The 15775-nt window shown below is 39.5% G+C and overlaps 1 protein-coding gene across 16 annotated transcripts in view; it reads left to right on the forward strand.

The window, feature by feature from the left end:
* The window catches only part of Esrrg (estrogen related receptor gamma), a 631549-nt gene extending 616870 nt beyond the window's left edge, over nucleotides 1-14679 (forward strand). For all 16 annotated transcript variants that reach the window (XM_052737972.1, XM_052737973.1, XM_052737964.1 and 13 more), the window contains one exon: nucleotides 10753-14679. In XM_052737972.1, the coding sequence (XP_052593932.1) occupies nucleotides 10753-10997 (245 nt within the window). In that variant the 3' untranslated portion in view covers nucleotides 10998-14679. The remainder of the gene's footprint in view (nucleotides 1-10752) is intronic.
* The last annotated feature ends 1096 nt before the right edge of the window (nucleotides 14680-15775 follow it).

A 15775-nucleotide genomic window follows, 5' to 3' on the forward strand; every position in this document is an offset into this window, starting at 1 on the left:
ACCCCATGCATTTACTAATTTGGACCATAGCTAAGCGGATGGTCTTGAGGGACTCACACAAATGGGCACTCTTGGGACAAAATTAGCTCCATTGTTGTTTCTGTGAGAGTCAACGCCAGTGAGTTATGGAGAAACACTTCCCACCTCTCCTCTCAAAAAGGCCAATTTTGCAGTTGAGAAAAATACATGCCATGTTGCCTCTTGGTTTTGTTATGAAAGAACGCCCTGTGGCTTATAGTCTGGAGTCCTCTAGACATCAAATTCTGTTGATAGTGCCATTTGTAGCAAGGGTTAAGAATTATAGAAATAGATGTGCCTTGCATTTGAACAGGGGTGTGTTAAAATAGGGGCAAATTCTGGTAAGTAAAAATTACTGCTACTTTCTTGTTTTCCCTTTGTACCTTCCCTAACACTAGGTTGTCTCTTTTCACATTTGCATAAAGTTCAGGATAGATCCCTCCTAATGACGGGCCGATCTTCAGATACCTGCCTGTCAATAAGGGCTCTCAAGCCTTGTACCATTGACAGTCACACCCTGCTCTTTCCAGCTGCTTTTGTTTTGACCCTATCTTTGAACTTTATCTTGGTTGCTGGCCAGTAGTTTTCCCTTTAATTACAAGAAGGAAACTGTCAATAAAATCTGTTAAATGGGATGCAACGAGCGGCTTGAATGGGCGGACGGCTATTTGTTCAAATTCTGCAGTATTCAAGATATTGACAGTTTGTTTTCTGGGGCCATATGTGACGATCAATCTCAGGCTGGGCTCAGCCGCGCTGAAAAATGAAAAACCAGATTGCTTTTGCTTACTTGTGGATGACGACTTTGTGATTTGGCGCGGTCTGGGCAAGATGAGATCTTCTGCCCAAATTGCCCCCATGAGAGCTAGGGATGCGTGACTGTTTTTAGAAATAATTTTTAATTGATTTTGTAATTAACAGTTCATCTACAATATTGATGCCTGAATCCTTGGACTGATAGAAGGGAAATTGTTTTCAACAATGAAGTTGTACCTTCCTATTTGTCTTCATAATGGGCGTTAGCATTTCACAGTTTTAATTGTGAATCTAACCCAGTCCTTGCCACACCATTCACCCCATTTCCCCTCCCTCTCCTGTGAAACTTAAAATATGATTTCTTGTGACAAATGACCTTGTTTTTACAAACTCTTGAGAAACACTTGCCCTGCTCTCTGGAGGGTTCAAGTAGGATATGAGATGGAAGTTTTCTAAGAATTTGTTAGTTTGTTTAACTTGCACCTACAGTATCTCACCAAACTGGATGAAAGATTTCACAGTCCTGGTTTTGCAAAGGATTTTTACTTGATAGTCATAAAAATAATTCTAACTGAAACCACTTATGCAGTTCTTTGTTTTTAAGACAGAGTAAGCACATTTTATATTCTTTTATGTTTCCAATTGATTTTGTAAATTGTTGGTTAATTGTAAACCCTGAGCAATGCTAAAACTTTGTCATCAAATTCACTAAAAGTTGACAATTGGAGATGTTCCAGGCATAATTTATGGCTAAGCATTCTAATTTAGTCTCCCTCAGTTCCTTACTAAAAGTTTAACCATTGGTACTGTTGAAATGTGGATGCTCCAGTCCCGTTCTTCTGCTCCCAGCCCTGGAAGGAACCTGCATTGCTGCGGTCACACGTGGCTAGAAGTCCTGTTTTAACGTACTCATTAGTTTCTCGTATTAAAGCTAGACATTGTTAAGACATTTCCTACATCACCAGTCCTGCTTGCTGAGTAGCATGGCTTTGCAGAGTGTTTCTGCACCAGGTCATTCAAACATCTGTTTAGCTTCTTGATACCAAGAGAAATTAATTGCATCTAGTTCCAAGTCATAGCCTTTTAGTTTGGGGTAAAATACTCAGAAAGTCATTTTCTTTGATACTTTGGATATAAGGTTATTTTGTTCCATTTGTTCTTTGGAGGACAGAAAAAAATTGTAGATTTAGTTGTTTGGATCCAACATGAGTTTCTTAAATGCTAATAGGAACATCCCTGTGAGAGCATCTGTGGGCACACATAACTGTGAACACATGCTGATACTTTGCATAGTCATGCTAGAAAATGCCCAGTTTTCTTTTAGTATTCAGGAATTTTAGATTAACATAAATGAATTCTTATATAAAAATTTAATATTATTTAGTAGAGACCTATGTGACCTTTTCTTGCATGGCTATAGACATTAACAGATATCTCAGTTATCTATCTTGTCTTATTTTAAACATCTGCTTTTATTCAATGAAATTTAGTCATGAATATTGTGCTTCTGCTTGGCAAGTGGACAGTTGGATTCCTGATAAGGGCTGTCATGCTTTTTAGTGGGCTCATTCAATTCAGGAATAAATATGAATAAAATTAAGTGCTTTCTTTTTACTGCTGTGGAATACTTATAGAATAAATACCTACTGATAGGACACTAAATACTATTTTGGTCATCAGCTTAAATTCTGGAGTAATTTTAGGAACTTGTAACTGAGGTCATAACTCAGGACAAATTGACTTGTGTACACAGCTGTAGACTTTCTAATGACAGAATTCTGTAACTTCTTTAGGTTGTTGGAACAGGGCAGGGCCTTATTTAATGAGGGTATTTGAACCTTCATGGAAGTTTGGCTTAGTATCTCTCAAATCATTTTTATTATCATCCCCTTAGGGGAAATTTTTGATAAGATGTTCTTTATAACTTACTAGTTAAACACCAATAGCACAAATACATATTTGTTTATGTAGCATGTATTTGTGAATTGTTTGTCTAAGGGGAATTGTTTCCTATGCTGTAAGCCTGTCTTTCCTCTATTTTGGAGAACAAGGTTTAGGCAAGTAAGTAGTTTCTTTCTTTCTTTCTTTCTTTCTTTCTTTCTTTCTTTCTTTCTTTCTTTCTTTCTTTTTTTTCTTTCTTTCTTTCTTTTTTTTCCAAAACATGTTTAAAGAATAGATTCTTCTCATATAATACATCCCAACCCAACCATAGTGTCTCTCCCTCCTCTCCTTCTCTACTTCCTGCCTCTTCTCTTCCCCAGATCCACTCCTCAGTTTCCTCTTCTGAAAAGAGCAGGCCTCCAAGAGTCAACAGTGAAACAGGACAAAACAAGACACAATAAGACACGGCAGATGCTCTCTTCTTGAGGCTGGACAGGCACCCAACAGGAGGAAAAGAGTCCCAGATCGGGCAAAAGAGTCAGAGATACACTGTGTCCCCTCCTAAGAAGTCCCACAAAAACACCAAGCTGGCAGCTCAAACACATATGCAGAGCACCTGATACAGACCCGGGCAGGCCCCATGCTTGCCTGTGAGCCCATATGAGCCCTGCTTAGTTGATTCGGTGAGGCCTGTTCTCCCAGTGTTCTCCATCCTCACTGACTCCTGTAAACTTTCCTCCCCTCTCCCTCGGGGTTCCTCCATCTCCAAGGAGAGAGATCCTGAGCTGTAAAGTCAGGTAGGCGGAGTAAACAGTGTCCAGTGTCACTGAGTGACACAAATATTTGAAACCAGTTATAAAGGTGGTGAGTGTTTTTGGTATGGGGGACATTGACAGAGACTGTATTCTGAAGCTTGAAGATAGAAGTATAGCATCTCCATGGAGCTAAAGACTGAGAATATAAGTCACTAACAAAATCCTTTTCAATCTACAGGACCTACTGGGTTCTTAGATCATTTAAAAAATTTGCCTCTATTTCTATGATTTTCTCGAGATGGCTTTTAGTAGCTTGCTGGCCAAGAGGTGATATTCATTTATCTATCTGTCTGTCTATCTATCTATCTATCTATCTATCTATCTATCTATCTATCTATCTATCTATCTATTTTGGAGAACCTTACTGTAGCCACCTCTTTTTAAAAACTTCTCTTGGAGAATCTCAGAATGTGCCTATGAAGGAGACACATTTACCTGAGATAAACTGATGAAGACTTGTAGTCACTATGAGACAGATAGTTGGACATTTTTTCTGCTCTCAATCTATTGTTTTTATCCCACAAATAACCATGCACTGTGTTTTAGATATCTCAGTACAGAAGACTTGGGCCATTCCAATTTCACCTCTAGAAACCTAAATTGATGGCTTTAATTTACTTTAGAATTGATGCTTACTTTTTTTTATTTTCCTGTCTTCTGATAATTATAACACAGTTGTCCCTTGGTGTCTGTGAGGGAGTAATTATGGATTTTTTCCTTAAGCATAGTTACAAACCCTGAATATTTTTTAAAATGGCATAATATTTTTATGACCTACACCTGCTTGTTTTAGTAACTTATCTCTAGATTATTTATAATATGTGGTGCCAAGAAAATTCAGGTAAATGGCTGACATACTGTATTGTGTAGGGGAAAATGACAAGGGAGAGAACTCTATATATGTTCAGTACAGACATAATTTTTATCTTCGTTTTTAAAATATATCTGTGCTCTTTTCTCTAGGCATCGCAATTCCAAAATCAGTTTCATCAAGTGTACTACAAAGATATGGACAGAGCCCAGCTCCCTCTGGTAGCCCCAGAGAAGAATCTCTTTACTTGACTTCTCTAGTATTCAGGTCACATTCCATAATGTATCCACCCACCCATCCATCCATATATCATCTATCCTTCCATCTATCTTTTCATTTTTATCTTATACTCTTGAGACAGTGTCCTACAAGGTCATTGAGACTAGCCTTGAACTCCCGATCCCCATCTCTGTGAAGTCAGACATGGCCAATGTGCCAGGTCCTTCGTCCATCATGAAAGCCAGTGAAGTAGAAGTTAGCCTTCAAGACACTGCTGTCTTCTCTCTGTTTTGATGTTATTGGCCTGGATAGTCCAAGATAATCTCCCATATGAAGATTCTATCTTAATCACATGCAAAGTTCCTTTTGCCCTATGAGGTGACATTCATGGGTTCTAGGACGCAGGGCTTGGATATCCTTGGAACCAATTTTCAGTCTAACACAATGAATATATAAGCAAGGTCGAAAAATAAGACTGCAAAGTACCCAGGAACCCTTCCAGATGTCTTGTTCCAGCCTGAGCCCTCTCTTTTCTCCAGAGTAACTGCTTTTAGAAAATGAGGTGCTAAATATAAACTATTGATTCAAATAGATGCACTGGAGTCTATGAATGTAGCAGATGTAGATGCAGAGGAAAAAGTTAACTCTCTCCTAAAGAGTAACCCCATGTTGTCCTGGCTTTTATTGCTACCACTTCCTTGTGTTTGTTATTAAATTGTTTATGCTTAATGACTGTAATTGAGTCTAGCTCATTTATCTAAAAAAAAATCTTATGGATGGATTTTGGAGTCTAAATGTACAACCCTAGTCTAAATGTTCCCCCTTTCTTTCCATTTTCTTTAGTCTGTTGTAAAAACTGGAACATCTGCCCTGCAGAGTTCCCCACAGTCTAGATGCTACAAGCTCTTCGTTGTTTCTCTGTCCTTTGCAGTTTTTGTACACCACACTCAAGTCCTTGCCCTGTGGCACCAGGCAATGCCCACTGGCCTCTCTGTGATGTCAGAGCTGAGGATGCTGAGGACTCAAATCCATAAATCATTGGAGACTGCAGAGTATTGACTGTGGTTTCAACTTCCTTTTTTCATTCAGTCATGATATATAGGAATATATATTCTGTTTTTCTCACATTTTTCTTTGGTTATCAGGAATATAGTTTATAGACAAAAGCAGAAGAAAAACTTGATTCATTCTCTTTGTTTTCCAGTTTTCAAAATTTTAAAAAGGATCCTTTTAAAGTGTCATTATAAATATAAGTATTCATGCATATTTGATGGATATCAATCAATTGCAAATATTATCTTTACTGAAGCTAAGCGTTGTTCCAATTTAGTCAGTGGTCGATTTCTAGAAGTTTCTTCAATGACCTGGTGGTTTAAGATGATGCTCATGCTATTTGGTATGACAAGGTGTTCTAAACTCATTTCAAACCAGGGGCCAGAACTGGACAGCAATCTGGGGAAGTATTAGGAACACCCACATGTAAATCTAACGTTGTTTGGGGGGATCTTGCGAACAACCTTGCCACTGATTTGTGTTACAATGTCACTTGTGTTGGCTTGTCTTCCCAGTTACTGTGCTGTGACTAGGACTTATGATCACTGCTTTTCATTCTTTTAATTTTGAGGGGACAGCCATCTCATCAATCTTGAGCCCATTTGTCCTACAGTTAACCAGGGTTCCAGGACAACAGCTGATTGATGACCATGGGGTCACTCTAGAACACCTTATCTAGTATACCTAGAAAATTTGAAACATAAGTTCTCTTTTAAGATTAGGTATTCTATGTTGGAAGTTTATAAACACCAAACAAAATGACCAGTTCTGTTAACACACAATAGATTACTGGGCATGCTGGTTCATGCTACGTTCTAGACTTAACACTGAGCATACTTATACACTTCTGATATTCAGTTCTAGCTCAGAGAAAATCTGGGTACTGAGACATCATTAGTGAGAATGAGCTACAGGCTGGAAGTCAATTCTTAGATTGGACTCTGACCCTCTGAGTACCTGTGCCCACCCAGTTATAGAAAAGGCCAATGCTTTCTTAGAGTTAATCAATAAAACTAAAGTCTTTGGTGATGGCCAGAAGAGACATTGAATGCTGCAACTATTGAAATAGATGTATTTATCCCTGTTCTCAAAGTCAAAGAGTGGAATGACACCTTTCCTTACAGCCCCGTTTACAGAGTAAGCTGTTATCAATTACAAAAGTGGAACTGGCGAGGTGGTTCAGGGATCAAGAGCACTGGTTGACCACCAAAGGACCCAGGGTTGATACCCAACACCCACATAGCAGTTCCCAACTGTCAGTCACTTGAATCTCAGGGAATATGATACCCTCTTCTGGCCTCTGCAGGCACTGCACACACATGGTACACATGCAGGAAAAACATCCATATACATTAAATAAATAAATTTAAAACATAATAAAAGCATTCTATATGGATAACTATTAATGTAATTATTAAGGGTTAAAACATCACATAAGTAATAGTATATGTCTTATTTGAACATTGGTTGTACTTTGAAAACTTAATTCTTTTTAATAGCATACACATGCACACTACACACACATACATTATATATATGTATATATATATACATATATATATATATATGTAATATGTGTATATTAATCATCTTATTCACTAGTCCTGAACCAAGAGTTAGTAGAAAGTTGTGTATCCAGCCCCAGTACTTTTTTTAATTTTTTTTTTTTTATTTTTTCGAGACAGGGTTTCTCTACACAGCCTTGGCTATCCTGAAACTCCCTGTGTAGACCAGACTGGCCTCAAACTCACAGAGATCAGCCTGCCTCTGCCTCCTAAGTGCTGGGATGAAGGGTGTGTACCACAACCACTCGTCTCAGCATCATTACTTTGAATGAGTGCTTCTGGACTTGGGCCAAGGTATCCAAGTTCCTTACCAGCTGACCTGGTGCTCTTCCTCTGCAGCCTCACCCTGTCAAGTTGGCTCAGGAGCTGATGATCCCGGTTGCTACATTTACCTTGTTCCCATTCGTTCTGACTCTGGGACCTGTTGCCCTGGAAATGTACTTGAAAAGAAACCAGTACCAACAACCAAAGGCAAACAACAAGGGAATAGCACTTCTCCTGTGCCTGGCATCTGCATGTCAGCTCAGCCCAATGAAGAGAGCAGATTAAAGTTACAGAAGCAGCACTTGAACTAGGGCCCCTAATGGAGATGAATATTTCCTTCAGCAGTCTGCCAGCTGAATCATGGTCTAATTAAATAGTTCAGATTTAGTGAGTTTGCATTTAAAGTATTAGCAGATCTGAGAATGAGTAAAGCTAAAATGAGTTAGAATCTTTTCTGTAAATGGGAAGTTAAATTATCATAGTAATTTGATTAAATCATTTTTAAATCTCTCCAGCTAAATCACAGCCTTTAAAGAATAGTTTGAAGTCTTAATTGCTGTTTGTGAGCATATCGCTCTGCTATTTGTTCTCGCCTCATTTCCTGTGACATCCACTCGTATATCTCCCTGGGCCAGGCCGGAGGAGCAGTGAAGGAAAAGCTGAGGGGAGGGCTGCAGCTGGCTTCCCATGTTTAAAGGCACACCATGTAGAAAAGAGAAATCTATTCTAGCGTATTCTAGTAATTATCACCCTAACCAAAGGAAGGGACTTGGAGACAGATTGGGAATGAAATGTCTATTTCATTCTATATTTCTAATCAATGTCTCTATGTCTATAGTCATTCTGTATTTCTATCAGTGTCTTTATTTCTACTAATTAGTCCTGTCCCGTGAAAAGTAGCCATCTTCGTACAACTGGAGATGTCATTACCAGGAACACTGTAAAGAATGTTGTTGATAAAGACCGCAGCGTCGATGACATGAGCTCACATGAGCAGTTCTGTTTCATTCATTGCAGAAATGCATGCTGTCTTCACTGTTAAATATTCTAGAAGCTTCATTTGATAAAAAGAAGACCAAGTGTATGGAGCTAGGGAGGCAGTCAAAGTCTTTCCACGCCAGCATGAGGGTCAGTCTTCGAACCATATGAAGCCATGATGAAAAGCCAAAAGCCCTCTATGGTAGCAGGAGCTCATAATCCCAGTGCTGGGGAAGCAGAGACAGGAAGACTCCAGGGGCTCACTGGCCAGCCAGTCTAGCTGACTTGACAAATTCCAAGCCAGTGAAAGACCCTATCTCAGAAAGCACAGTGGATAATTCCTGAGGAAGGTCACCAAGATACATACACATATACACTTACACACTCCAGCATGTAGAACACATACATAGACATACAAACAGTGCAAACTAAATTTGAACCTAAGAAAGCACAGGTGTGGGATTACTTACAGGACTCTGGGTGGCTCCAAAACAGTTGAGTCTATATCTAGTTCCATCCCACTATGGATGATGATCTTTTAGAAACTGCATCATGGAATCTCCTGGCAATTAGCCTTCTACTTCCCATATACTCCATTATCTTCCCTGGTCATTTTCAGGAGGGGACAAGGAACAAGAAGAAATAATAGCAGGACTTCCACACGAGGGTCTCGTGACCCTCCTCCATGTCTTTCTACAAGAGAATGTCAATCAACTGATCCATTCGAGTTACCATAGACCTGAGCATCACTGTATTGTATTGCTCAGTAGTAGCCATGGTTACCATGCCAAGTTAACCTGAGCTCCAAGGTAGCATCATTTTTGTTTTTGGTTTTGGTTTTGGTTTTTTCGAGACAGGGTTTCTCTGTGTAGCTTTGCGCCTTTTCCTGGAACTCACTTGGTAGCCCAGGCTGGCCTTGAACTCACAGAGATCCGCCTGGCTCTGCCTCCCGAGTGCTGGGATTAAAGGCGTGCGCCACCACCGCCCGGCAGCATCATTTTATACCTGGAGGTAAAAAACACCATACAGCCATTATCTACTTAGTATAGATAATGGCTAATTTACTACTGACTTGGTAAAATGATTTTCTATAATCCTGTACAAGAAAAATAAACAAAATACTTTTAATGGCCAGAAGAGTTTTAGCAGCATTTTGCTGGTGACATCCATTTGTCCTAATTCCTTCACATGTTTGTGGTTGTTTGGTCTTATCACAAGGTTCTGTTTAGTCTGTGATCAGTGTTCAAGTTGTGTGAAACTTTGATCTAACTACACACATCTTCATACTCGACATTCACAGAGAAAAGGGATTATTAAACATGCAGAGTCCCCAAAGACTCCATTATGTGTAATTAACAGATAAGTTGTCATCGGAATCAATAAAACGTGCTAAATGATTCAAACTTGTATATAATTAAGTGTCTGTTTTATTTTTTATCCGCATTTCACATTTCTCACAAGGATAATTTCAACAACCTTGTTAACCCATTTTGTTCCTGATGGAATTGGATTGTTAGATTAGTCAATTTTGGGGCAGAGTACACCGTTACCCATGTGGGAAACATTTCACACCTCAAGGTTGGGAAATCCTATTCAAAGGCAGTGAAACTGAGGCTAGAAGGACACTTTAATGAGAGGAATACATGTAAAATCTTGAAAGTATTAAGAAGCTCAGGATAGCACTATAGTATCAGAGTCTGTGTATCACGTGGAGTTGTTAATTATGACCTTAGTCATTAACTTTTTCTAACTGGAAATATGGACATTTTTGGGAGGATTTGGGATTTAAACTTTATCTCAGCTAACATTTAGACTTTTTTCAACAATATTTTTATTTATTCATCGAGAATTTCTTATAATATATTTTAATCATATTTATTCCTTTCCTCCAACTCTTTCCAAATTCTCGCCTGCCTCCTTACTTACCTAACTATGTTCTAAGTTCCTTGCTATAATTCTTTGTTAAATGAACACACGAAAAAGGCTTAGAGTCAAGCTGCCCAGACTATACTCTGTTAAAGTGTTCTACTAGTCAATATGTAATATATGCTGTAAATATGTGTCCATATCTACATATGTGTAGATATAAAACAATGCCTATCTTCTAAGGTCATATTGAGGATTACTAAGTGAAATTCAGGGGAAAATACTCAGATGTTTGAAATAAGACTTTTGGTGCAGCTTTGACCTTGGGGTGACCAAGAGCACACATGTGTTCTGTTGGGAATGTTTTCATCTGTGTTCCTTGTGATATTGCCTTACTGTGTGTGTGTGTGTGTGTGTGTGTGTGTGTGTGTGTGTGTGTGTGTGTGTAATAACCTACATTATTTTTGTTTGTTCCTTTGACCTTACTGTTCACCTGATTGTTGACATATTCTGCTTCATTGTCTAGATTCCATGCACATAGAAGACGTGGAAGCTGTGCAGAAACTTCAAGATGTCTTACATGAGGCCCTGCAGGATTATGAGGCTGGCCAGCACATGGAAGACCCTCGACGTGCAGGCAAGATGCTGATGACGCTGCCGCTTCTCCGGCAGACCTCCACCAAGGCCGTGCAGCACTTCTACAACATCAAACTAGAAGGCAAAGTCCCCATGCACAAACTTTTTTTGGAAATGCTGGAGGCCAAGGTCTGACTAAAAGCCCCCCTCCCTGGGCCCTCCCATCCTGCACGTTGAAAAGGGAAGACAAACCCAAGAGTGATGTTGAAGAATCTTAGAGTTTAGTGAACACCATTAGAAATCAACAGAGACTGCACTGATATTTTAGCAGCAACAGTACGATGCAGCCTGCGGATTCCACCACATCTTCCTGATAGGTTTCCTCACGTTACCCACCATTCCTTCTGTCCCATCCAGGTCTCTCCCACTCTCCCTTGTTCCTGTTCTCACATTTTGCTTCTTTTATTAATGGTTCCCCCTTTCTCCTACCTCCCCTTCCCCCCACTCTTCCTTCCTTTCTTCTTCCCCTCTTCCTTCTTCCTTTCCCTAACCTTCCTTTCTTGCCTTGAGCTCTTCCTTCTCTCACCCCCTCCACTCTACATGTTCAATACCTCTGACTGTAAAGAACATTTCTTTTGCCTCCTGCATCGCTTCCCTTCCTTATCCTTCCCTGTCTTTTCCTTTCTCCCCTCTGCTGCTGAACTCTTAAACGCGGTCTCTAACTGAAGAGAGATGGAAGCCAGCCCTGCCAAAGGACAGAGATCCATAATATGGATGCCAGTGAACTTGTCATGAACCATGACATCCCCAGCGAGTAAGGAATCAAAGAGAGAACCGTCCCTAAAGTACAGTGCAACACAGATGAATCGACTTAGTGCAGTATTAGATTCCACGGAGCAGCCTCCGATCAGACAACGTCAGCGGCGGCGGCGGCGGCGGCGGCGGCAGCGGCTGCTTCTCCTTGCTTTCTCATCTAGATCAGTTACAGCCATTTGATTCCTTAATTCTTTTGTCAAGTCTTCCAGGTATTGGTTAGTTTAGCTACTATGTAACTTTTTCAGGGAATCGTTTAAGCTTTATTCATTCATGCAATACTAGAGAGGGGTAAGGATACCGCAACTTCGCGCTGGCTTTGAACGATTGAACACTAAAATGAAGGACAAATGAACCCTGAAGGAAGATTTTTAAAAAATGTTTCATTTCTTCTTACAAATGGAGATTTTTTTGTACCAGCTTTACCACTTTTCAGCCATTTATTAATATGGGGATTTAACTTACTCAAGCAATAGTCGAAGGGAAGGTGCATATTACCACGGATGCAATTTATGTTGTGTGCCAGTCTGGTCCCAAACATCAGTTTCTTACATGAGCTCCAGTTTGCTTAAACGTTCACCGACACCAAGGATTAGATTACACCTACCGTGATGCCAAGCGGCCATATTCACAAGCACTGCACATGGGATCCCATCCGTAGAATTAGCACCAGTATACCTCCCTGCTGGGAGGGACAATCGCCATACGATTTCTAGCTGCCCTCGTGGTTAGGAATGAGATGCTGCCTGTACGCAGTTACAAACTGTCTCAGAAGGAGCTGTGAGCCAATATCATTTCAGAGGCAATAAGGCTAAGGCCAGAATTCAAACAACCCAATCATCAAAGACAGCAGACGCCTGACCAAATTCTAAAACCTAATCCGGAGGAGTTGATTCACTTAGGAATGATTGTTTAAATTAACCTGCTGGTTTGTTTTGTTTCTCTTTTGTTTTTACCAAGAAAGAAGCCAATAGATGAGCTTCCCAACCCGTATGGTCACAGCATGAAAGCCAGTCAGTTTCAGAACTGTAACCAGGTGTAATCTAATGAAGAAATCAGATGCCCCCTCCCGGAACCTACAGTCGCCGAATAACCAGAAAACAATAACCTCCATAGAACGCTTTTACCAATGGACCAGTGTTAATAGCTGCTCTCTGTATTCTGTGGACAGTCTTATTCTATGTACACAGATGTAATTAAAGTTGTACTCCTAACAAACAAAAGAATAGTTCAGCTTCAATGTTCCATGTTTGCTACGCTTTTCGGAACTTTACGTTGCATTCAGAAACTGTCGTCTTGTTCTCGTGGTGTTTGGATTCTTGTGGTGTGTGCTTTTAGACACAGGGTAGAATTAGAGACAGTATTGGATGTATACTTCCTCAGGAGAATACAGTAGTATATTCTACTCCTTACCAGTAATAACAGATTGAAACTCCAAACCAGTATTCATTATGATCAGACACACATCAAAATCATAATAATATTTTCAAAACAAGGGATAATTTCTCTAACGGTTTATTATAGAATACCAATGTATAGCTTAGACATAAAGCTTTGAATATTCAAGAATATAGATAAGTCTAATTTTTAAATGCTGTATATATGGCTTTCACCTGATCATCTCTCAGATGTTGTTATTAACTCGCTCTGTGTTGTTGCAAAAACTTTTTGGTGCGGACTTGCTTCCAAAACTATTGCTACTTTGTGTGCTTTAAGCAAAATACCTTGGGCTGAGGACGTCTCAGCCTCGTGCTAGGAATACTGTGTATCTATCATTAGCTATATGGGAATATATCGTAGATTGTGGTTCTCAGTAGGGAAAGTGACTGTAGTGTGAATCTAGGTAAATCGTCATTAGCAATTCATTCGGATGGTCAATAACTTGAAATTGATAGCTGCGGTAAGTTTTAAAAAAAATTGGCAAATCCCTGAAAAAAAAAATCAACAGAAAATACAACTCCTGGGGGGATAAAAAGGTGCTGATCCTGTAAAGATTCTTTTATCATGTAAGTGTTTAAAAATATTATTTTCCAGAAGGTTTATGCAGGGTTTAAGTTACTACTGCGCAATTGCGCTATATATACAAATGGAATACAGACAGTGTAGCCACTGTTTTGCTGTATCACATTGAAGTATTTGGGCTTCAGAAGTCAGAGCCTGCAAGTGATCATGTCAGACAAAGACACATTTAAAGAATAAGGTACAATGTGTAGCCCTCAGTTTAAAAGACTTGGCTTTTCAAAACAACAAATATCTTGTAACTAAGCGGGGGAAAAAACAGCTTAAAATTTAGATCTAAAAGAAATGTGCGGGCTTTAGGGCAAATACCCATTTGTACCTTGCTCGAGAAAAGTTTATTGTTTTTCAAGTTTCAAGCAAGACCATTTAGTTAACGCCAAGTGTCAGGAAATCACCAAGGTGTATGTTTTAGCCGTGCGATTTACAGTTTTATTTTTCTTTTAGGTTTGTTCTTATTTAAAGCAATATGATTGTGTTGACTCCTTGTAGCGACACTCGTGTTTAATCAAATCAGATTGTTGTATTTATTCCACTATTTTGCATTTAAATGATGACATAAAAGATATAAAAAATTTAAAACTGCTATTTTTCTTATAGAAGAGAAAATGGATGTCGGTGATTGTATTTTAATTATTTAAGCATCCCTGTTTACCTGCCTGGGACAACATTTTATGGCAGTCTTATGAGCAAAGATCGTAAATGGACAAAACAAAATTTAAACTGCTTACAATGATCCAGGAGTTGCATTATAGCCAGTAGTAAAAATAATAACAATAATAATTAATAATAATAATGAAACCATGTCTATAGCTGTAGATGGGCATCACATCTGTAAAGCAATCAATTGTATATTTTTGTGATGTGTACCATACCGTGTGCTCCAGCAAATGTCCATTTGTGTAAATGTATTTATTTTATATTGTATATATTGTTAAATGCGAAAAGGAGCTATGATTCTGTGACTCCAATCAGTTCAGATATGTAACTCAAATTATTATGCCTTTCAGGAGGATGGTAGAACAATATTAAACAGGCTTCCACTTTTCGCTGCTCTTTCGTATTGTGTTTCTTTTTTCCCTCGCTAAAGAAACCGACGGATCAACAGCGCCCTTTGTTGTCGCCTCTCAAAGAGTGGTTCTGAGGACCCGGTCCCTAAAAATAAAGTAGGACTTTAAGTAAGAGCTATATAAAGGCTTGTCAGAATGAATTCTAGGGTGCCAAGAGACATTTTGCATATTTAAGGGTATGCAAAGTGTCTCATGGCACATTAGAATTCATTCTGACAGGCCTTTATATAGCTCGTATTTAATCTTAAGCAGCCCCACATCATCCTGCATTACTCAAAATCATCACCTCTATGTCAATGTCATAACAGAAAACTTTCCCCTATTTTAAGATCATATTAAAACCTGTGAGAGATATCTATTATTTCCTTCTATCGACAATTAAGTCAAGCTCTGGGGCTGGTACATGGAGCTCTGCAAGTGCCTGCCTTTGGTGGAGGGGCTCCACAGTACAGCCACTGACCAGCTCTCCTGAAAGGGAAGTCTTGGCAAAGTCCTCCAATCTGCTCGAAGGGAGGAGGCTGTCTTGGAACTCAGGAGGGTTAAACAGCACTGTTGACAGCAAATGACCTTTTACTGCCCTCGCTGCTTGGGGTCAACTTGAAGCTTCCCCTGGACCCTCCTGGAGCCATCACCCAAGTACTAATATGCTCTTTCTTGCTGTCCAGCCTAGCCGGTCCTTTATGTACTCTGCCCAGCCTGAGAGTGTTTTGTCAGTGTGCTTGCCTTCCTCTCAGAGAAGACTGGTTCTCCAGAGACACACCGTGGTGACACAAAGGCCACTAACTAGAACTGCTGTTTTTAGGGCCAGGAGATTACCTCGCTAGCAAGAAATCTGAATCCCCCTTATTATTTTAGTATCTCTTGAGTGACAAAAGCCCAACATAGTATCTCATGTTCATATTTTTTTTTTTTACTTTTGAGTTGCTGGTGTATTTGTGTCAAATTTCTGAAATGCAGCATTCAGATCTAAGAAGGAATACCCTGTCCACATTCTCCATGAGAGTTCCTCTTTTAAAACATATGTGAGACACACTCATGTACTTTTAAAAACCCAAACATTGAAATTCTCTTGCT

The sequence above is a fragment of the Peromyscus californicus genome, unplaced genomic scaffold (assembly GCF_007827085.1).
Source record: "Peromyscus californicus insignis strain IS unplaced genomic scaffold, ASM782708v3 Scaffold_14__1_contigs__length_90479793_seg_2, whole genome shotgun sequence".
Taxonomy (NCBI): domain Eukaryota; kingdom Metazoa; phylum Chordata; class Mammalia; order Rodentia; family Cricetidae; genus Peromyscus; species Peromyscus californicus.